The 21,621-nt window shown below is 37.3% G+C and overlaps 4 protein-coding genes across 4 annotated transcripts; all 4 read left to right on the top strand.

Moving 5' to 3' along the window:
• Nucleotides 1–250: 250 nt before the first annotated feature.
• On the top strand, nt 251–3,178 carry LOC130657792 (uncharacterized). The gene is made up of 2 exons (XM_057460791.1): nt 251–781; nt 836–3,178. Exons 1-2 carry the CDS (start codon nt 251–253, stop codon nt 3,176–3,178), a joined length of 2,874 nt encoding a protein of 957 aa, XP_057316774.1.
• Nucleotides 3,179–3,236: 58 nt separating this feature from the next.
• LOC130657791 (uncharacterized) lies at nt 3,237–3,698 on the top strand. The gene has a single exon (XM_057460790.1). The coding sequence runs from the start codon at nt 3,237–3,239 to the stop codon at nt 3,696–3,698; it is 462 nt and encodes a 153-aa protein (XP_057316773.1).
• Nucleotides 3,699–3,837: 139 nt separating this feature from the next.
• Nucleotides 3,838–4,380, top strand: LOC130657790 (uncharacterized). The gene has a single exon (XM_057460789.1). It carries the CDS (start codon nt 3,838–3,840, stop codon nt 4,378–4,380), a length of 543 nt encoding a protein of 180 aa, XP_057316772.1.
• A 14,646-nt stretch (nt 4,381–19,026) lies between these two features.
• On the top strand, nt 19,027–21,621 carry LOC130657789 (uncharacterized). The gene is made up of 5 exons (XM_057460788.1): nt 19,027–19,077; nt 19,338–19,352; nt 20,475–20,527; nt 20,575–20,695; nt 21,103–21,621. The coding sequence occupies exons 1-5, from the start codon at nt 19,027–19,029 to the stop codon at nt 21,619–21,621; spliced, it is 759 nt and encodes a 252-aa protein (XP_057316771.1).

The raw sequence follows: 21,621 nt of genomic DNA, 5'->3' as shown, positions 1-21,621 counted from the left end.
ATCTTTAAACTTGCTCCTACAGAGGAAGACTGAATCTGCTGAGGCTCAGTTACAGGCGAAACTTGCGGAGGAAAAGCTAAAAAGGGAGTTAAATTTATTAGAACGGAAGAGAGAGATAGAGCTTAAAATATTGGAACAAAAAAAATGCTAGAGAGAGACGAAATAGTAGAAAGTTTGAACGTAGTGAAAGATAAAGCTGAAATCGCCAGATTAAGAGAGTATAATAGAAGAACATGTTGCTTCAGAAGATATGTCCGTTAGATCGCAAATTACACAGCCATTAATATTTAGAGAGAGGAAAAGCTCGTCTTATTATGTACCAACCACCGAAAACCTTCGAATATTAGATAGCAGAATTGACAGAAAAGAGAGAAATATTTCATCTCAGATAGACATATCATCTCTACAACATCCTAAAAACGACACTACTTTCGTAATTCCTAGTGACATCAACAAACATTATTCTAAACCACATTCTTCGTCTTCATCAAACCATTCAACAAAAAGCCGTCACTTCTTCAACATCGATGATATCCCGTCTGATAAATCTTCGTCAGTCAATCAACATTCATATAAAGATCAGACTAAATTACTTCCATGTTTAAATCAGGATAAATCTCAGACGAACCGTTCAGAACTAAAAGATGTCGAAAACAATGTCTTCAATAATCCGGAAAATATCGATAAATCTCGTTATCAACCGATTGATAAATTTATTGACGATCTTATTGAAGGACAAGAAACCATTATAGAAGATGCAAATGCGATAACTACCGCTAGGGTACTTCGTTGAGAGCATGAATCAAGGAATTTACCAGTTATTGATCTGTTTAAGTTCGATGGTTCACCTAATAAATGGCCAGAGTTTGTGGAAAACTTTAAATTTAGAGTACACCTGAAGGTTTCCTTTGACGATAACACAAGGATGGAGAGGTTGATTAGTGTATTGGACGGTGAGGCTAAGAAGACGGTGTTATCGATAGGTGCAAGTGGCATATTTTACGCATCTGCATTAAAAGCATTGAAACGTGACTTCGGTAATCCTGTTGTTGCATCATACTTTAAATTAAAAAACGTGCTCGATCTTCCTCAAATACCACCTCGCGACAGAACATCTCTCCGGCGATATCAGCAGCTTCTTAATTCTAATAATACTTGGCTAATCTCCATGGGCTACAAATCTGCTATTAATTCAACTGAGAATTTAGCAAAGGCTGTAGCTAGATTACCTCACCACTTTCGCAATCAGTTTTACAAATTTTCGAAAGGCAAAATTACGAGTGAGATTGACTTTGAGAAATGGTTGAGTTGGAAGTTATTAGAGCAATTCAATCCAATAGCAAATTTAATCGCAGATCAGGAACAGAATAAGATTAAAAATGGAAAGGAGTCGAAGAGAGATGAGAAAATAGTGAGAACATTTGCAACAGGTGCAGGTAGTGAACGCAGTACGAAGTGTTGGATTTGTTCAGAAAATCATTTTGTTTTTAAGTGCAGAGAATTCAAATCAAAACCAGTGGCAGATCGTAGGAAGTTTGTTTTAGAAAAGGGACTTAGCTTCAATTGTCTTTCACCTTCTCACAAAATAAAAGAATGTAAATCTAAGAAGAGGTGTCGAGAAGATAAATGTGAAAAACGTCACCACACCCTGCTGCATTTAGGACCGCCACAACAAAATGAAAATGAAGATACAAAGAATGAACCTGAGGCAAGGATCACCCGATCTCGTACCACAATTGACACCTATCTTCAAGTTATCCCGGTTACCGTAACTCATAACAACAAATCAGTAACAACCAACGCTATTTTAGATAGTGGATCAGATAGCACCTTAATTTGCGAAGAAACAGCGCGGAAACTCGGATTAGGTGGGAAGGAGCAACCGTTGAGAGTATCGACGATCCTATCGAATTCACAGACGTTTAAATCAAAAATCGTATTATTTAATGTTCACCCTATCAATCTAAAAGAAGAAATCAGAATCGAAAAAGCATGGGTTGTACCAGATCTTAACACTCCTACTAAAAAACGAAACATCACAGATTTAAAAGAAAAATATGTTCATTTGAAAGACATCGATATACCAACCTTAAACGACGACAGAGTAACAGTACTTATTGGAATTGATACACCATCACTTCATATTCAACACGATTATCGAGTAGGAAAACACAACGAACCAGTAGCTGTTAAAACGCAACTTGGTTGGATCCTATTTGGTGGGAAAAATAAAAACATATTTACCAATATTAATCGATTAGAAAATGATACGGATGATCTTACTAAAGCAGTAGAAAGATTTTGGGAAATCGAGTCATATGGAACAAAGCCTCCACTCCATCCAGACCTACTAACGAAAGACGAAAAACATGCGTTACACATACTTAAGTCGACCACGAAAATGAAAGACGGTCATTTTGAAGTAGGTTTATTGTGGAAAGATAAGAAACCAAAATTACCGTACAACAGGGAATTAGCAGTCAAACGTCTGAAATCTAACGAAAGAAAACTGAGCAAGCAATCAATTTTAGCAAAAAATTACAGATTACAAGTCAAGGAATATATCGCTCTTGGACATGCGAGAAAGCTTTCAGACTTTGAGAAAAACCAAACATCCGATATCACCAACTACATACCACATCATGGTGTTGTCCATCCTAACAAGCCCGGAAAAGTTCGTGTAGTCTTTGACGCAGCTGCAAAGTACAAAGGTATTTCATTAAACGACAACTTGTTGCCCGGCCCAGACTTGCTAAACAACCTAGTATCTGTATTACTCACATTCCGTACCTATCGTTACGCAATTATGGCTGACATTGAAAAAATGTTTCATCAGGTCAAAGTATCAAGGACAGAACAAGATGCTCTTCGTTTCGTTTGGCGGGAAAACACTAGCGACAACATTGATGACTTTGCCATGCAAGTACATTTATTTGGTAAAGTAGACTCACCTTGTTGCGCGAATTACGCTCTTCGACAAACTAGTATCGACCACGATCGCGAAATCGTAGACGCTATCACGAAAAAGTTTTACATGGATGATTATCTGGACTCCATGAAAACGGTAGACGAAGCCGTATCGATTGCAAAAACCGTGACAGAAGCATTGAAAAGTTGTGGCTTTCGGTTAACAAAATGGCTTTCAAATTCAAGTGTTTTCCAAATACCGAAACCGTAATCAACGTCAATCTAGACCTAAACAAATTACCGACTGAATTACTGAAAGAGTACTTGGTATGTTATGGAATCCGAATACTGACTATTTCACATTCAAAGTTGTCAACAAACCATCACCTGAAACTAAAAGAGGTATATTAAGTTTAACAAGTTCAATATTTGACCCACTTGGCATCTTAACATCATTCATTTTAGAAGGAAAACTTATCACCCAATCATTGTGGAAATCCAAAATACACTGGGATGAAGAAATACCAACCGAAGTAAAAACAAGGTGGTTGAGCTGGAGAAGTGAACTGGAGAAACTATTATCGATCAGCATTCCTCGATGGCTCAAACTACAATCCAATAATCAGTTGATTCAACTACATATTTTTTCTGACGCTTCAATCAATGCATATGGTGCTGTCGCATATCTACGTATTCAAGATACGCATACCGTCAATGTAACATTCGTGATGGGAAAATCCAGAGTCGCCCCGTTGAATCCGAAATCTCTCACAATACCAAAATTAGAATAACAAGCTGCTGTCTTGTCTACAAGAATGAGAGAATCAATAGTGAGTAGTCTTTCCATGGACCTCAGTACCAAATTTTGGACAGATTCACAAATAGTTAAAATATATCTTGAATGAAAACCGAAACTTTCCAGTATTCGTTATGAATCGCATCAATGAAATTCGTACTACGACTGACGTCAATTCGTGGCGTTTTGTGCCAGGAACTCTGAACCCAGCAGACAATGCTACAAGATATGTACCACTATCATCGACCGAGAATTCCAGATGGTTAACCGGTCCATCGTTTTTAATCGAAGAAGAATGCAATTGGCCAGACCAAAACCAAAATGTCATTCAAAGTGAAGAAGACGCAGATATTACCAACTTTCAGTCAACTAGTAATGCAATACCAGAGAAAACATCCTTTATCAAATGGGAAAGTTATTCCAATTGGCAAAAACTCTGTCGCCACATTGCGTGGATTATCAAATTAAAACGAAATTGGTTATTAAAAAGGGGAGGACCTGAACGTGAAAAATTTGATTACCTGACCGTTGATGAAATTGAAGCAACAAAGTTACAGTTGTATAGCATCTCACAACAAGAATCCTACCCATCAGAATTCGAAAACCTACAATCACACAAGGAACTACCAAAAAGATCACCACTTGTAGCTTTGAGACCAATGATGCAGAACAATTGAAGAAGAATTGGTTTAATCGATATACCATTTGAGTCGAAGCACCAAGTGATAATCTCGCCGAAACACCACATTGCACGACTCATAATTTAACACATTCATCATACAAACTTCCATGTTGGACAAAACGCCACACTAGCACTATCAAGACAAAATATTTGGATTCCGACTGGAAAATCCTTTGTGAAGAATTTGATAAATGCATGCACATACTGAAAATCAAAGAAAGTCAAGCCAATTTCACCACTTATGGGAGATCTACCAATCGATCGTCTTGCTGTAGGTGAACCACCATTTAATCGATCAGGAGTAGATTACTTTGGTCCAATGATTCTCAAGAGAAGTAAGAGGACAAGAGCTTCATCTGGAACCGTGAAAAGGTATGGAGCATTGTTTACCTGCATGACGTCACGTGCTGTTCATATTGAGCTAGCTGGAGATTTATCGACAGATAGTTTCATTCTTGCACTTCGACGTTTTATCTCAAGAAGAGGAAACCCCAAAAAAATCACCAGCGACAACGGAACCAACTTCGTCGGCGCAGATCGTGAACTAAGAGAGCTGGTAACGAATCTGAATGAGACAAAACTTCGAAAAGAGTTAACAAAGAATAGTATCGAATGGAAGTTCAACCCACCATTTTCACCATGGATAAATGGAGCGATGGAATCTATGGTAAATATCACTAAACGAGCGTTGAAAGCGATAGTTCGTGATCGCCTTTTCACCGAAGAAGAGTTACGTACATTCTTGACTGAAGTAGAAGCAACCATCAATAGCCGACCGTTGACTTCTATCAGCAGTGACGCAGATGACTACCAAGCACTAACGCCAAATCATTTTCTCATTGGAAGAGCGTCGCAAAATACACCTGTAGATTCTGTATTTACAGACCTCGACGATCGTAAAAGATGGAGAGCCGTACAGGCTGCTTCAAATATGTTTTGGAATAGATGGAGAAAGGAATACCTGCCTTCTTTGACAACACGTGCTAAATGGAATACAAACGACGACCAAATTAAGGAAGAAGATCTCGTGATAGTTAGAGACCAGAACGTCTTGAAAAATCATTGGCCGCTGGGACGCATTGCGAAAATCTTTCCTGGCAGCGATGGCATCAACAGGGTTGCAGAAGTGAAAACTGCTGATGGAAATTACATTCGTCCCATCCGATCACTTGCGTTACTGGAACGCAGTGCTAAATGAAAATGTCACCTGAACTATGCTTTGCATACGACGGTGAATTGTGTTCTTTATAGGTGTACATAATTCGTGAAGAACCAACAACGACGTTGTAAAATTCGATGATAAATCTTGGCCAAACGATATTGCAAAGCGATGATGAAGAAATCGGAATGACGTACATAAACGACGTACATAAACGACGTACATCTTTAACGAGTCCGACTTAAGCAAGCTAATCAATTATATCAAATAAGGCGTTACTAGATGGACAGTCGTTTGTAGACGAGTACTCACTATGGGGAGTGTTTTGAACATAAACGAGGAAGATCCGTCTCGGAGATGGAGACCCGTCACGTCACATTAATTTTAATTGGGTTTTTATAGTTTTTTCGCGCACTTTTCACATTGTTTCTAATCTCCGTACGAATAGGACAAGCGTGTGGTAAAAGTGAGAATCGAAAATATCGTAGTTCTTGATTGAAATCTTAACGTAAAGAGTTTCTTCAAGCAGCAAAAAGGAAACAGGCGCAGTAAACGACGCAATAGTTAGTGTTTCATGTTTTTTTTTGTACGTGTAATAGTATGTCTATCGACACAGGCTATATTTGAATTTATTTATGTTGTGCTTATCCTTTTGTATCTTTGTATTTTTTCTGTTTGTATTTAAGCTATGAAACGTCATCATCATACTGTACTAGACCGACCGATGTACCGTACTTTATTCTACCGCTCCCGTGTGTTCGCATAGTTGCGTCTGCTTTCTTGTGTACCGTCTGCGCACAAAGCAAGTATCAAGATATCTACATGTCCACAATGACTCATATACCAGAGTTTATCAAGTAAATATTGCATTTACGCTTAGCGATCATGTCTGAGTTGCATGGCAAGCCGGCGAAACTAGAATTCTAGCAGACTCAGGTTAACTTTGCAGTGAACTATACTACTACAGCTATAGGCATATATATCAAGCATCTGACGGGATCTTTGCCACTATGAACAGTATCGTTCAATTCCATGTACACTAACACATGTGTCGCCTACTCGAATGAAAGTACCCATGCCATTCGGTGATGGCTTTAGTCGGTATAACAACCCTTACTCAACATCAGGATTTGCCCAAATGTGTAGTGAGTATGGTGCAGACACTAAAGTTTTGTACAAGTTTAGAGATATAGATGCCTCACTTACCAACGGTGAGTGGTGGCCACAACTTGATATTATACAAAGTTCGTCATGCCTACAGGTCAGCGTCTTACCTCGAAAGACAAAGCTTAGTGAAAGTGTAAGCGTGTATGCAGTGCTTATTCGTGGTTTGGGACCTTATTTCAGGACCTAGCAAAAGTCTCTTTGCTAGGTCCTGGAGCAGACAACTATACAGCAAGATAATTCCTACTACAAAACTCTGAATCGATGGTGCTGAGTGAGGAAGATGTTGGAAAGATATAGTAACCTTTCAAACAGTGCTGCAGTATGCCAGAACCCATGTAAACTTTAATGTCTAATGTCTATCCGATATGAGCCTGCACATTGGTAAAATCCAAGGTTACAACAACTGTTTCTGTAAACCCTGGTGTGGAGTTTCTGTAAACCCACACTGTGCAGGTGCTTATAGAATAAAGAAGGAGGGTATGAAACTTATCCGACATTTCATAGTGCGCCTGAGGAGGACAGAATACGTGGGCTTACGCAAGATAGATGTCAAATCCTCAGAATACGAAAGATCAAAGAGATTGGACAATACCTCCGCAGGGAGACCAAAGAACGTGACAGTCTAACAAAGAAAATCAAGATGCAGAGTACTTGGATTACATTATCCAAAATCTGGAGTACTTAGCCAACCACTAAGGGTATTCACCAAGATTTGGGGGTCTTTAACAGCAGTGGAGATGGCTTGTCCTTAGTACAATATGCATTCACATGTCTCTCGTCTTTACCCTTACCTTGACATCGCTGTAAAATTCTTTTGATTTAACGGTCTTATCTCCAGATTTGAACACTATCCTTTTTTGCTATTTTTAGGGTTTAATTAGCATTGGGTATTTGACAGAATTTTTTTTATCTCTGGACGTCGCTTTCGCTACATGTACAGTTGCCTCCATTGAATGTGATGTATTCCCGGCAGCAGGACCAGCACATAATTTTGCCCTCAAACACAAGCCTTCGACAACACTTCGACAATTTTTTATACTCATCAAGTATCCTGTTATTGCCATTGACATTTATTGGAATTGAACCTTCGTTCACAAATCGAATTGTTAGTCTTCACTAACACGGCTTTCGTTCTAAAAGAAGATACTATAAATGTCTAAAAACTATATATTGCAAATAGCGTAATACACAAGAGAAAAACAAAGACACGGTACAACGCGTGAATCGTCACAGTTACGCACATCATAAATAAACTATTCAAATTATAATACATCATTAACATGTCCCTTTCACAATTATCAATTGTTATTTCATGGCTTTTATTCTATGGACTAGCGTGAGCCTTCGGCTAAGCGCTCGCAAGCCCATAGAATGTACTCTACCTAGTTCCACAACATTTTAAGATCTTTCTTTTCATCCTTTGTAAAACACTAATCTAGGGCTCTGTCAAGGTGCCATGTAACAGGTAGTTGTTCAAGTAGGTTCTATTTGCCTACTTAGCTTTTCATAGTACTATCCCTTATGCTTCGATAGATTATAGTTATGCAAATAGCTGAACTTGAAATCGATATTAGTCAGTCTCTTTAGCTCTGTTTCGCGCTTCTAACTTCTTCGCGTCACAAGCCCTCCCGCCAAGGCATTTATTTACAATCGGGACACAAGATGGCGACTGGCACGAAGCTTCTTCTCTAGCTAATATTTTGCAACTTTAACAACGAATATTTTGCGAACAAATCAAAATAAGTATAAAAGAAATTTTTTTCGGAATTAGTACAATATTTTGAGTTGAATTTCGATTACTTTTTTTTAAAGTGGGAGGTAAGCTTTAAACGTTTTCTGCAGGCACATGTTTTATCGATTTTCCGTCCGACTATTTAATAAAAAAAATAGAGTGAACTACGACAGTGATCAATACGGCTTTGTTGTCCTCATGTTGTATTGCTGTTCTTTGTATATACGTTGGTAGCTTAAATTACTTTTGCCACATTATGTGGAGTTGAGTGATGATCTACCTTCGGCTTATTTGAAGCGGCTTTGGTAATAATATATGCCTGGGCGCGACTGTAGGACTTGTCTTCTTGACTCGGTAATCGAAGGTAGACATCAGTATTGTAGAAAGTAGTCACCCTTAGTGAAATACTTTCCGCCAACAGGCTCTGGTAGACCAATACGTTCCAGCAGCGGTCGGTTGATTACTACCGTGAATCCTTCAGCTACATGGAGCCTGTAGAAAAGGAACGGTTAAAAAACTTATCGCCAAAATTTTAATCGTCCCCAAAATGTTTGAACTTATCCTTAATTCTTTACTTTAGGCAAAATCAGAACTTTATAAGAACTGCGTATTCCCGAAAAAAAAAAAATTCTAAACTCAATTATTAGTGATCCTAATGTTGCGTCAGATATTGATGCTGAAAGTATTGATGCTACAACTGACATTCTACCGAAAAAATTCGTCATCCTTTGCGAGCGTTATGCGACAAAGTTTTTAATGTTAACCTGATTAAAGATGTTCTAAATAATCTGAAGGTACTACAGCGCCAAAAGAAAGCAACGCGAAATTGGAAATGTAATGGTTGTTCCAAACCAATAGCTTATAACCAAAAGAAGCATAGTCTGCAAATGCTGTTTATTGTGGACACTTTTCACTTGATCATCGCTGGAGAAAAAAACTGATTTCAAGTTGGTTTTGTGCCATTTGCGGAAGGGAGATTAGTGAGCACATGAAATTTTCTTTAACTACAAGTTGTAAAATAGAACTTGCTATTGTTCCCACTTTATATATATTTAGAGGCGCAGAATCAACAAACATTGGAAGAAGAAAGTCATTCACAACAGTTGAATGTCGTCCTTTAAATATGTTTAAAGTACAAACCAGTAATTTGCATACATTGACCTAGGTGGCCCATCTCTAAACGCCACATTTATTCATTCAAATTTTACGCCGTGAACGCAGGCGTTGATAGTTAGGCCGTCCCATCTTTCAAAGCTCTGACCCAACTTTCAACGTTGGGCCAGCGATGAAAGTTAGGACACAACAGAGCCAACAAGTGTTAATGACGCATATCAGTTAGTTGCTCGAAAGGACGCAACGGCTTTTCCCAAGAACGTTACTTGGTGTTAGAAGTGCAGAATTTTGTTCCAACGAACCGATATTTTCGGCTTGTGTTTTAACTTTAAACAAGATAGCAAGTGGACCCAGAGCTAGAACCATATTTTTTATTCACAAGGAGATGAAAATACCCACATTTTTTTGGTGAATACTTTGAAGGTTTCTTGAATTGAGAAGCACATTTTCTATATGTCTTACGTGGATTAATTTTCACAGGAATTAATTTTAGCGAAAATTAAACTTCATCATTTGCAAATTTTTTATAAAAAAGTAATCGGCATGCTTAGGATATGTAACTGAAAGGTTAAATTTAAGTCTGATAAACATGTATTATTGAAGACACAATCTGCTTTATAGTTAGTCAATTTCAATTACTTTATTAATGCTACAGACGCAAAATTCAATTAAATTTTTTCTTTGATAGTAGAAGAAGGGAATCACTCAAATAGTTAGCTTTTCACGCTCTATTCCACACCTTCGACTACCACCGCAGGCACTCCACAGGTCCCTTCCTCGAAGAAGGGGAATTCCCTAAAATGATCAAAACTGTTACACGGGCCAAATCCCCGCTTCCGACCCGCTCCGCCGCATCTTTTCAATCTATCGTGAAATTTCCTGCAGTCCTTCCGCAGCAACCATCAAAAAATGGGAATTTCCTGAAATTATCAAAAATTGATGCACGCGCAAAAAAGATCATGTAGAAGTTGGGTAGAGACGGGAAAAGTCCCTTTTCAATATCCGATGATAGTTGTGTAGCTATAAATGAGCGTCTCAGAATTATCCACAAACAAATCTGTTGAGGAGAAGTCCTGGATGCTCAAGCATGCATCAAAGAATCTCAAAAGCCAAGACATGTGTAACAAAGTTGTTAAGGAGAAGCCCTAGATGCTCCAGTATGTCCAAGATCATCTCAAGTCCCAAGACATGTGCAGCAGGGCAGTAGATGCTAAGCCCTACATGCTTGAGTATGTCCCAGACAAGTTGAAGACCCAAGACATATGTAGCACGGCTGCTGCGGAGGACCTCCATGCACTGAAATATGTTCCAGGCAAGTTGAAGACCCAGAACATGTGCAACAAGTCGGCTAAACTAGAGCCCTACATGCTCGAATATGTCCCAGATCATCTCAACTCAAGACATGTGCAGCAAAGACATACAACTAGTAAAACGTTACATCAAAATAAGAGAGTATTTGTAGTTCTAGGTCAGTGACGTGCACACTTGTGAACGTCGATTGACCCCCCGCCTCCTGTCCGCTGCTTATCGGCTCTATCCTGAGTATCAATGAACACTTGTGAACATTGTGCGAACCTCGATGTTTACAACGCTGCCTCGACACTAGATTTTGCCATTTGTCATTGTATAAGGGTTTGACCGTGTTTACTCACAGATAGCGTTAGCTAGAGAGTAAGAAAAGGGAAAGTGTATAATAAATGGGTATCAAAGAGATGTCAATATTTGAATGGTTTGAAGCTGTAGCGGACCTGATATTTCTTGCTCATAGTCACGGCTCTCATAGGGAAAAGTTAGAAGAAACATCACAATGAGAGGGATATTGAGGACCTATTATATATGGTTGATAAACAATCGGATAGGGTTGGTGCTCTAGAGGTTATAACATTACGCAGAACGTTATGTTATGACCTCAGGATACATGAGATAAAGCGATGAAACAACAGTGGAATGACCGTGTACGTATACTTGATGAGTTTGATAGCTGCATTCTATAATGGAGCCAGCTATGCATGCAACGAACAACAGGTATGTGCATTACCGGCTGCTAGTTGGACCTTAAAAATTGTAAGAAACATGAATATCGAAGAAGAAAGCGCGATTTTTGGCATCAAAGGAAGATCGAAGATGTCAAGAGAGGAATTGGAGAGGGGCATCCGAAAAGTAAAGTTTAAGGACGCTATAATGCAGACGATGGGTCCGTACTATGTGCCTTGTGTACAGACGGCAAAAGAGGTGAATTTTAGACTATACATAGAGGAACTTAGGAGAAAAGCAAGTCGCATAATTCATGACAGTGACTTACTAAACGATTCTGCTACTAAAGAGGTCTTTTGTTTTAGCTGGAGGAACATGGTCTCTATATTTTTTAATACCTTATCTTTTCCTTGTTGTCTACCTCTTGAGATATCCGCACGCTCTCGTTCATCGATGTTATTCACCATACGTCTCACTCGCTGTCACATCCGTTCTTTTAGCACCGTGTAGTGCTGCTTTTCCCGCATGATCAAGCTGAACTCATTGTGAAGCTGAACTCAAATAGCAGCACAGAAATCAGTAGCGCTTATGGCTGCTCTATTATTTGTTGTATTATTGCTGCAAAAACGTTTTTACTTGTGCTCAAATGAAAACTATTCGCTTTATTTTAAAAGTGGTATGGATATTGTCGAGAGTAGTGGTATTTGTAACATCGAATCGTGCTTTTTTACAAGTCTTAACAAAACGCGAGTATATTTCTCAAGACGAAGCAGATGGTTGTTTGTGTTGTTGCTTTTAAGCGGTGATGTTGAAAAGTATCCTGGACCTAATGCCACAGATGAAATCCGTGAATTTACGAATGCAAAGGGTATGAATATGTTGCACCTGAACGTTAAAGGTCTATGGGCAAATTTTGCTGAGATTTCGAACATTCTTATAAACAACAGAAAAATCGACATTTTTTCTCTTGCGGAAATACATACGGGAGATGAACCGGAGGACATGTTTGCAAATATTGGATACACATTTTACATAAATCTCGTAAATTTGGAAAAGAGACGGAGTAGCATTTTATGTTGTTGATCATGTTATTTATAAAAGGCGACACGATCTAGAAATAAATGAAATTGAAGTTAGAAATATGTCCAAAAAATGCGAAATCATATTTACTTTCCGTAATTTATAGACCCCCGGATAATTCAAAGTATCTTAATAAGATTTTTCATCTCTTCTATCTGATCATTAACATTAGACGGCATCAAAGAAGTTATAATCTTAGGGGATCTTAATGTCGATTTTCTGAAAAAGAACGATCATGTTGGGATTAAAACAACTTTAACCTTACACGGTTTTAAACAAGTCATTAAATCACCAACCCGAATAGTGGAAACGTCATAAACACTTATTGACATTATCGCTACAACTAATTGCGCAGTTATAGCGGATACTAAAGTCACCCTATTTCTTTTAGTGACCATGACCTTTTTGTATTAGAAAACAACATCACACCCGTTTCTTTAACAAAACAATAAATTGTCGAAGCTATCAAAATTATGACGGAGATAAATTTTATCAAACACTTTCATCACAAAATTTTCAAGATGTTTATAATTCAACGAACGTCAATAAAGCATGGTCTTTGTTAAAGGGAATTATATATCGCACCTACGATTCCATGGCTCCATTAATTCATAAAAAAGTTTGCGGTAAGCCATGTGATTGGATTATTGTTGATCTCAAGAAGGAGATGAACTCACGCGACAAATTGTTACGAAAATCGCGTAAAACCAAATCAGAAGCAGATATCACCGCTTATAAAAAAAATAAGAAACAAGGTTAATAATAAAGTTCGTAAAGCAAAGAATACGTATCAGCGACAGTTATTTGAGGAGAACCCCGGAAGTCCAGAATCCTTCTGGCGATCGATAAAAAAAGTATTTCCACTTAGATCGAACTCTCAAGTGAATACTACTATACAAATCGACGAGAAATTGGTAACCGATCAACATTCTATTGCTAATGCGTTTTGTAGATTTTTTTCTAATGTTTTAAATTCACTTAAAAGATCTGCTTTTGTGTTGACAAACTCCGTTTGGAAATATCATAAGAAATAACGAGTAAATCTAACCCAAAATTTCGACTTAAATCAATCACTGTTAATGAAACCATGAAACATCTACAATCATTAAAACGTAAAAAGTCTGTTGGGCTAGATGATCTACCATTCTGGTTACTCAAAGAGGTAATCGCTTCACCACTGACATACATTATTAACATGTCTTTTGAAACTTCAACTTTTCCAAGTGACTGGAAACGCACCAAAGTGTTACCATTTTCAAATCTGGAACAAAGTCATCTGTTAATAACTACAGACCAATATCTGTTATTCCAGCTATATCCAAGGTGATTGAAAAAGTTGTGCATGAACAATTGACTGTATATCTGGAAAGTAACAATTTAATAAACAATAACCAGTTTGGTTTCAGGCCTCTCGCTCAACTAATGTGGCTGCAACAATCTTTATCAACACTGTGAAATTGACGGTTAACGATGGCAAAATGGTCGGTGCCGTATTTTTAGACCTCACAAAAGCATTCGACATGTTAAGTCATGGTAAACTACTGTCAAAATTAACCAGTTTTGGAATTGTTGGAGACGAGCACGAGTGGTTCACAGACTATTTGTTTGGTAGATTTCAGCAAGTTAAATACAAAAATTCTTTGAACATCCAGTCAATAGTGGAGTACCACAAGGGTCAATTTTGGGCACAACTAAAGCAATGTTATTTGGTTCGAAAAATAACCTCTCTAAACAAAACAGCTCATTAAACGTAACTTACGGCTACCAAACTGTGAGGGTAACATCCACGTATAAATATCTTGGTGTACTTATCGTACCATCATTGGATTTGAGCAGCAAGTTTGATTTAACGTATCAAAAAGCTTCCAGTAGATTACGTTTACTATATCGCATTCGACCGCTGATTACAGAAAAAGCTGCATTTGTAATTTTTTAAACAATGATTCAACCAGTATTAACATATTGCGGATTTGTTCACCTTAAGAATTCTCAGACACAACTACTCAAGCTCCAATCTTTACATAGACGAGCAGCTTCAATTACTGGAAATCAAATCTTGACACCACCTGATACTGTTAATATGATAGAAATGCGAGGTTGTAATTTCATTCGCCGTTGCTTGGACAATGATGTGTGTGAAAATGTTAAAAATTACTTCACAAAAACAAACCACACAAGACACACACGTAACAATAGAAATAGCTTGAAATTACCTAATCTTCGTTTGGAATATGCTCGTGGAGCTTTCTGTTACACTGGAGCACATATTTACAATACACTCCCGTTGGACATTAGAAAATGTGAATCATACAATATTTTTAAGTTGCAACTGAGAGAATATTATCTGCGTATTTAGTCTTTTTTATGGCTTTTTGTTTGTTTTTTGTTTGTTTTTTGTCTTGATCAACTCATTTTTCTAGTGTGGTATTTTGATTTTTAGCCTTTTGTCTGTGTTTTCTGCTGTTTATATATTTATACGACCGTTTTTATTGTACATTTACATTTCTTGTTTTATTGTTACTAATATTTTTTATCCTATTTATTTCAAGGACCCATGTTGATAACAGATTTTATCTGAAATGGCCATCCTTGTAAAACATTCGTCAAATAAATAAATAAATAAATAATATTGTCGCTTACAACACCATTCTCGATCGCTTAGGAGATTAAATCAACAATTGAGTTCAGCCTTAATTCTGCAAGTAGTATAATACTCTCATGTTTCATAGCCTTTATCCCTAGCCTTTTTGAAGCATTCTTCAGACCTGCTTGTCCTACGCTCATAGCTAAAGTTATACCTCGCGGAGGAATACGTAGTGGCGCGCCAAGTCCTAGGTGTTTTTATTGACGAAAACATCAATTGAGAAAAACACAGATATTGTTTGCGATAAGTTAAAACAAGCTAATGGCGCACTGTGCAAACTCAGGCATTATGTTTCTCCATCTATAGTAGTGTCTCTATACTTCGCCCTATTTCACTCACATATGTCTTACACTTGTCAAGTCTGGGGTCAGAACTCATCTTATAAAACCCACCGAGTTTTAAATCTACAAAAAAGAGCTATGCACATAATAACCTTTTCCGACTTTAATTCTCATTCAGCTCCTCTGTTTCTGAATCTTAAAATTCTTTCTTTTTTTGATTATGTCAAGATGTGCAATATTATTTTTCTTCATAAGTTAATCAATAAGAAACTACCTCTTACTCTTTTAAATAATTTTATAATTACATTTGATGCTTGCAATCGTCCAAATTATCGTGCTAATCCGGGCTCAATACGTTTACTTAGAGTGAGAACAGTCACATTTGGGAATAATTCTATCCAGTATCAATCCAACATCCCCTGGGGCAGAGCGGCCCCAAAACCTCTTGGTCTTACAGGAAATTCAGTTTACTTTCATAAAAACCGATCTAGAGTGTTCAAAAGTCACGAGTCCTTGAGATATAGCCTTTCCAAAATGGAAAATTTCCATTTTCCCAAAAGCCAATGAGAATGCTTCATTTCAATCTTAGCCAATACAATAACCAAACTGAACACATATCGTAAGTAATCTGATTTTGACGGGCCTCATGAATAGACTATATTCTTCATGCGGCCAGGACATTCCACAGACGTATGACCGAATTTTTTTTTTTTGCTTCCTTGCTGGACTGCTTGGTAGTAGCTATTATTAATATAATATGTTTTTTGATTGGGTGTCCCTAATCTGCAGTGGAGGATTCGATGTATCGTATGTAGATAAAGGATGTTGTGTGGGTAAAGGGATGGCCCCAAGAAACAAGGGTTTCATCAGACGCACAGGCCTTGTTCCTTCTGTAAGGAACATCCCTCTCTCTCTCTCCTTTTAGGCCCCCGTCCCAACACGTTGTTTGCCTCGGAATCGCCGATATGGATCCCTCGACATTGGCACATACATCTTCGTTACCAATCGAATTAAAAAATGTGATGCAAAAAAGCTACTATCATGCTAGTAAAAATAAACAATGACGTAACAATAATGGTGGAATATTGTAAATCCAATCACATACTGTTCGATAATGACGTTTGTTTTGCTATACCAGTATCAAATAATTTATTACGACACTAGACAAGAATACGAAAACCCTATTAGGAAATACGTGGGAAACAGCAATATTGCGATTTTTATACTAAAACAACATAAGAATGTAACCTAGCTAACCGCCATCACTGTTGATGTTTTACTGAAGTAACCTACTGCGATACCGGCTGTGTCCTTATGAAATAGAATGTATTACAAACAATTGCCACTACCACGTGGTACGGATCAAATAAAATAGATATTATTCTATTTGTAACGAACTAACGTGTTATACATAATACTTGTATTATATAACACGACTGTCAATATAACTCTTGTTATTTCCTCAATTTTTGATATCAAACCCCTTATGTTTTTAGTCTTATTTACGATTTTAATTGCTCCTTTGGCTACTTTATTTCAGTTCGCCCGGCCCTTTGTTACGCACTTGGCCCTGAAAAGACCCTACTCGCCGCGTAGTTCACCAATCAAAAAAAAATTTTAAATCCAGAAAATACAGCCAGCTCTGCGGTGGACCCGCGTTTCGAGAGTCCGTATACACGGAAGAGAAGGGTGCATGAGTACCTTCACCATTTCCTTTATTCCTTTCCAGTGAAGACTAACGCTGTGCACATTTAACGGCTTTTAGAACTGTACATACACGCTAGCTCGGTCGTTAGCCTAGTTTTCTACTCATCCAGATTACCCCCAGGCGCGCCTGTTCCACGTCTCTAGCATTGCCCCTCTACCTTGTTGTATATTCGCTACTCACAAACTGTACATTACGTCACTTACCCGAGGCGCAGTGGTGCTCTCAACCAATTAAAATCTCACCATTACAGGTGCCCTTCACCTACCAATTATATTTACCCATGAAATCACGTGACTCAGTCTTCTTTAGCAACGAGAAAGTACATTTTTCCCTTTCCTTTTTCACCTCGCTAATCATCGCACGTGGTTTGTTATCGATTACTTACAAAATCTGTTAATCATGGCCAACAAACAAATCGAGAAAGATATATATAGAGGTAACCCTTCCGTTATAAACAGACCCTTCAAAATGAACGACCGCTTACGCCAGGTCGGGTTGTTTTGATTCTATCACGGATCAATTTCACTACCCGAGCAGAAAGCGGTATAAGAAACAAGGCCTGTGCGTCTGATAAAGCCCTTGTTTCTTAGGTCATCCCTTTACCCACACAAAATCCTTTTTCTACATACGATACTTCCAATCCTCCACTGGAGATTAGGGACACCCAATCAAAAAACAAGTCTTTTATCAGGCAAGAACTATTTTTAGTTTTGTTAGCTAGTTAGCAGCATAATCATTTGGTGTTGACCTGCCCCTTCTTAGTAAAAGCTACCTAGGTAACTAACTAGCTACACAGAAAGCTGTTTGATTAAAGCCCCTTTCTGCCATTTTTAAATTTACCGGATCTTCAAGCGATTTTGAGCTTAAAGAACAGGTACCGGTGTCACCGTAAAAACATACTCCCCTAAAAGTTTACTCCCTAGTAATAATTTACTAGGAAATAAGTAATCCCCAGTAGTTATTTCCCGGGATATTGTTACTCCCGGTAGTATCTATTTACCAGAAAATTATTACTCCTCGCAGGAAATTTTTACTCCCCTATCTTAATAAATAAACATGACCATTATTATGCTGATAAAAAGAATTTATTAAGAGAACTTACAGTGGACTACCGAAAGAGTCAAAAATCCGATGGGGTGGGTCTGGCTTCCTTTTTCAGTGGGACCATCAAAATCTATATATATACAGGTTTTTATAAGAAGCAAGAGTTGTTTAAAGAAATGTCAATACAAAAAGTTTTCAGAATCAAATGATTTTAATTGTTTTTTATAATGGTTGGTATATATCATAGAGATATCTCTATGTATATATGCAGCTAAACTTGACTTTAGAATAATCATTTCAAGATCATTTGATAATCTTTTTTCTCACGATAACTACAACCTTACAACAAAAACTGTAATAAAATGAATAGGAAAAAAATTTAACAAATACAAAAAAGTACAATCGGTTTTGAGTTTAGAAACAAAATGATTATAGCTAACAAATCACGAGAGAAAAACTTTTCGGAGCTTAAAATCTTATAAAATCTGGAAAACATCAAGCTTAAAAATTCATAAATGAAGTAAATAATAGATTATTAGAGCTTTAAATAATAGGAAAACAAACTTTTGACCTTAAGCTTAAGAACTTATCGGATAAAGTAAATAATAATATTTTGTTGTAGATAAAATAAACGTTTGAGTTTCAAAAATGTACCAAACAGAGTAAAAATTACTGAAGCTTGACAACATGTTTAAGAACTGTTTAAGATTAGAAATCGATAAAACAAAGTATAAAAATTATGAATAAAGGAAGCTCGCACATTCGAATTTGCAGTGGAATGTCTTCATGGGTTAGTTTTAATAGGAAAGTTAGTTTTTACTGGGAAAAAAGTAATCCTCCATTCATAAAAGAGTGATTTCAAGGGAGTAATAATTTCCGAGTAGGAGTAATGATTTTCTGGGAAATTACCACTCCTACTGGGTGAGTAATTTTTTTCGGGGAGTAATTATTTACGGTTCCACGTTCATTTTCGTTTGCAAGCGATGTTTGAAATTTGTCTCTTTTTAATCCTTTTTTCTTCTGAGTACGTTGTATCCTATTCTTTCTTAGGATTATTTAGTTTCTGTATGTTTTCACATGTTAAGGGGAATATTTCATCACGTTTTCTAGCTACGTATAAATCTTAAACAAACCAATTTTAAGTTTTTGGCTAGCTACAAAACGTAGATTTTGAGGCAGCTTGCTATAGTTATCTTTGTTCATTCCTATTCTTTTAAAGTTTTTTTCAGTTTGGTATATTGTTATTTATTTTTATGTTGAAGTTGGGTCTACCTAGCTAGCTCCCTTTAGCTAACTGTAGCTAAAAAGTGAAAGTAGCTAAATGCAGTTTGGCTGCTACACAATTCTTTATTCTTATGCTAAATGCAGTTAGGCAGCTACCAATTTTATTACTGCTATGAAAACTTACGTTTTTTTTAACCGAAGCTGCGGGAAAGTTTTTCAAAAAATGGTGTTACGCCTATAATCATGTGCGACACAGTTTACCTGTATTAACAGCTCAGTCCAGTGTTAACAACGGGCTGTTTCCTGTGTAGCTACCACTAACTAAAAGGTTAAGGTAGCCAAATACAGTTTAGCTACCAACAACATTCCTTAAATAATTATGCTAAATACAGCCAGGTAGCCACAGCTTTTAATACTGTTATGAAAATTTATTCTAAAATTAAATTGCTGAGTGTTTTTTTAACTGGACTGGGTAAAGCCAGCCTGTTTCCTTATTTCTTTTAAAACCAAAGTGATAAAGATTTTTGGAAAATAGTGTTAGCCTAAGCTCATGTATGACACGGTTTAACTCTTAAGTGCTCAGTCTGGTGTTGACGACCGGGCTGTTTCCTGTGTTTCTGTTTAACTGAAGTTGCGATAACGTTTTTTTTACAGAAAAGTGTATTACACCTATATGGACGTGTCACATTGTTTACCTATACTAAGCGCTCAACAGTCTACCTGTACTAAGCGCTTAGTCCGGTGTTAACAACGAGCTGTTTCCTGTGTTTCTGTTTAACCGAGGTTGTGATAACGTTTTTTACAGAAAAAACTACACATTGTTTACCTATACTAAGCGCTCAGATTAAGATTTTTTTAAACTTTTACCGGGAACATTCCCTGAACAAATAAAGAAAGTTGCCTGCTGCTTTCGCTATGACGTGGTAACAATGAATTGTAATCTGTGTTTTTATTTTACCTAAGTTGTCAAGAGTTATTTTTGGAATAGTATATTACACCAGAAACACCACAAAGTTGTGTGCAGTTCACTTGATTTTCTACACACTATTTGTCTGCACTAAAGCGCTTTACTTGAATGTGTGGCACAGTTGACGGTTCTTATTAATCACTCATTCTGGTGTTTAACGCTGGGTAACACAGTTATTTGTGGCTTAACCCGGCGTTTCAACAGAGTGTATCCTGTGGTTTGTAAACCACAGATGCAATAGTTTTTTTGAATAGGGTTTTAAGCCTGAACGCATATGCCGCACGGTTTTCCCGTACTAAGCGCTCAGTTCAGTGTCACCAGTTAATTTGTTAACCTTTACTAAAACTTATTTCGCAAAATAAAATGAAATTGACCAATTGTTTTTCCTATGACGGGGTAACAAAAGGTTGTAAATTGTGTTTTTATTGCGGCTAAATTTTATTTCGGCTTTACTCGATTAACGACATACTGCATACCTGTACTCCAGCAACATGTTCAAATATTTTCACAACTTGGGTACGTTTGCTTAGCACTGCCCTTGGAAATTGCTTGGTAAACTGGCTTCCTCGAGAGGCTATTAGGGATCATTTGGCAAATATTTACAAAAAAATGGGACATTAAAAGCTGCGCTGCATTATCGACTGCACAGAGGTTTTTATCGAAAGACCAAAATCTTTGGAGCTTCAAGCACAAACCTGGTCAGATTACAAAAGCCATAATACAATTAAATTTTTAATTGGAATTTCTCCTACTGGTTTCATCACTTTCCTGTCAGATTGTTATGGTGGTCGAACGAACGAACGCATTTGTGAGGATAGTGGGTTTTTTGATGCGCTGGAAAGAGAGGATGAAATAATGGCAGACAGAGGGTTCCAAATAAAAGAAGATCTACTTTTAAGATTTTGTAGTTTAAGTGTTCCACCAGGTGCTAGAATAAAAGCGCAAATGACCACTGAAGAATGTAAACGTACTAAAGATGTTGCAAATTTGCGGATTCATGTTAAACGAGCAATTAATCGCATAAAAACGTTTCGCATTCTCAAGTATGTGTTACCAATCACCATGCTTCAACATGCTGATCATATTGTTCCAACCTGTGCTGCTCTGTGCAATTTAACGCCACGCCTCATGCAAGCAAAATAA

The sequence above is a fragment of the Hydractinia symbiolongicarpus genome, chromosome 9 (assembly GCF_029227915.1).
Source record: "Hydractinia symbiolongicarpus strain clone_291-10 chromosome 9, HSymV2.1, whole genome shotgun sequence".
Lineage (NCBI taxonomy): Eukaryota > Metazoa > Cnidaria > Hydrozoa > Anthoathecata > Hydractiniidae > Hydractinia > Hydractinia symbiolongicarpus.
This window is presented reverse-complemented; position numbering and strand designations above follow the sequence as displayed.

Bases quoted from the DNA above. Each gene is read 5' to 3' on its own strand.
- LOC130657792 (XM_057460791.1), top strand. From the start codon at position 251: ATGTCCGTTAGATCGCAAATTACACAGCCATTAATATTTAGAGAGAGG. The intron at 782-835 runs GTACTTCGTTGA...GATCTGTTTAAG, and splicing joins ATGCGATAACTACCGCTAGG to TTCGATGGTTCACCTAATAA.
- LOC130657791 (XM_057460790.1), top strand. From the start codon at position 3,237: ATGTTATGGAATCCGAATACTGACTATTTCACATTCAAAGTTGTCAAC.
- LOC130657790 (XM_057460789.1), top strand. From the start codon at position 3,838: ATGAATCGCATCAATGAAATTCGTACTACGACTGACGTCAATTCGTGG.
- LOC130657789 (XM_057460788.1), top strand. From the start codon at position 19,027: ATGAATAAAGGAAGCTCGCACATTCGAATTTGCAGTGGAATGTCTTCA. The intron at 20,528-20,574 runs GTGTGCAGTTCA...TCTGCACTAAAG, and splicing joins ACCAGAAACACCACAAAGTT to CGCTTTACTTGAATGTGTGG. The intron at 20,696-21,102 runs GTTTGTAAACCA...GGACATTAAAAG, and splicing joins TCAACAGAGTGTATCCTGTG to CTGCGCTGCATTATCGACTG.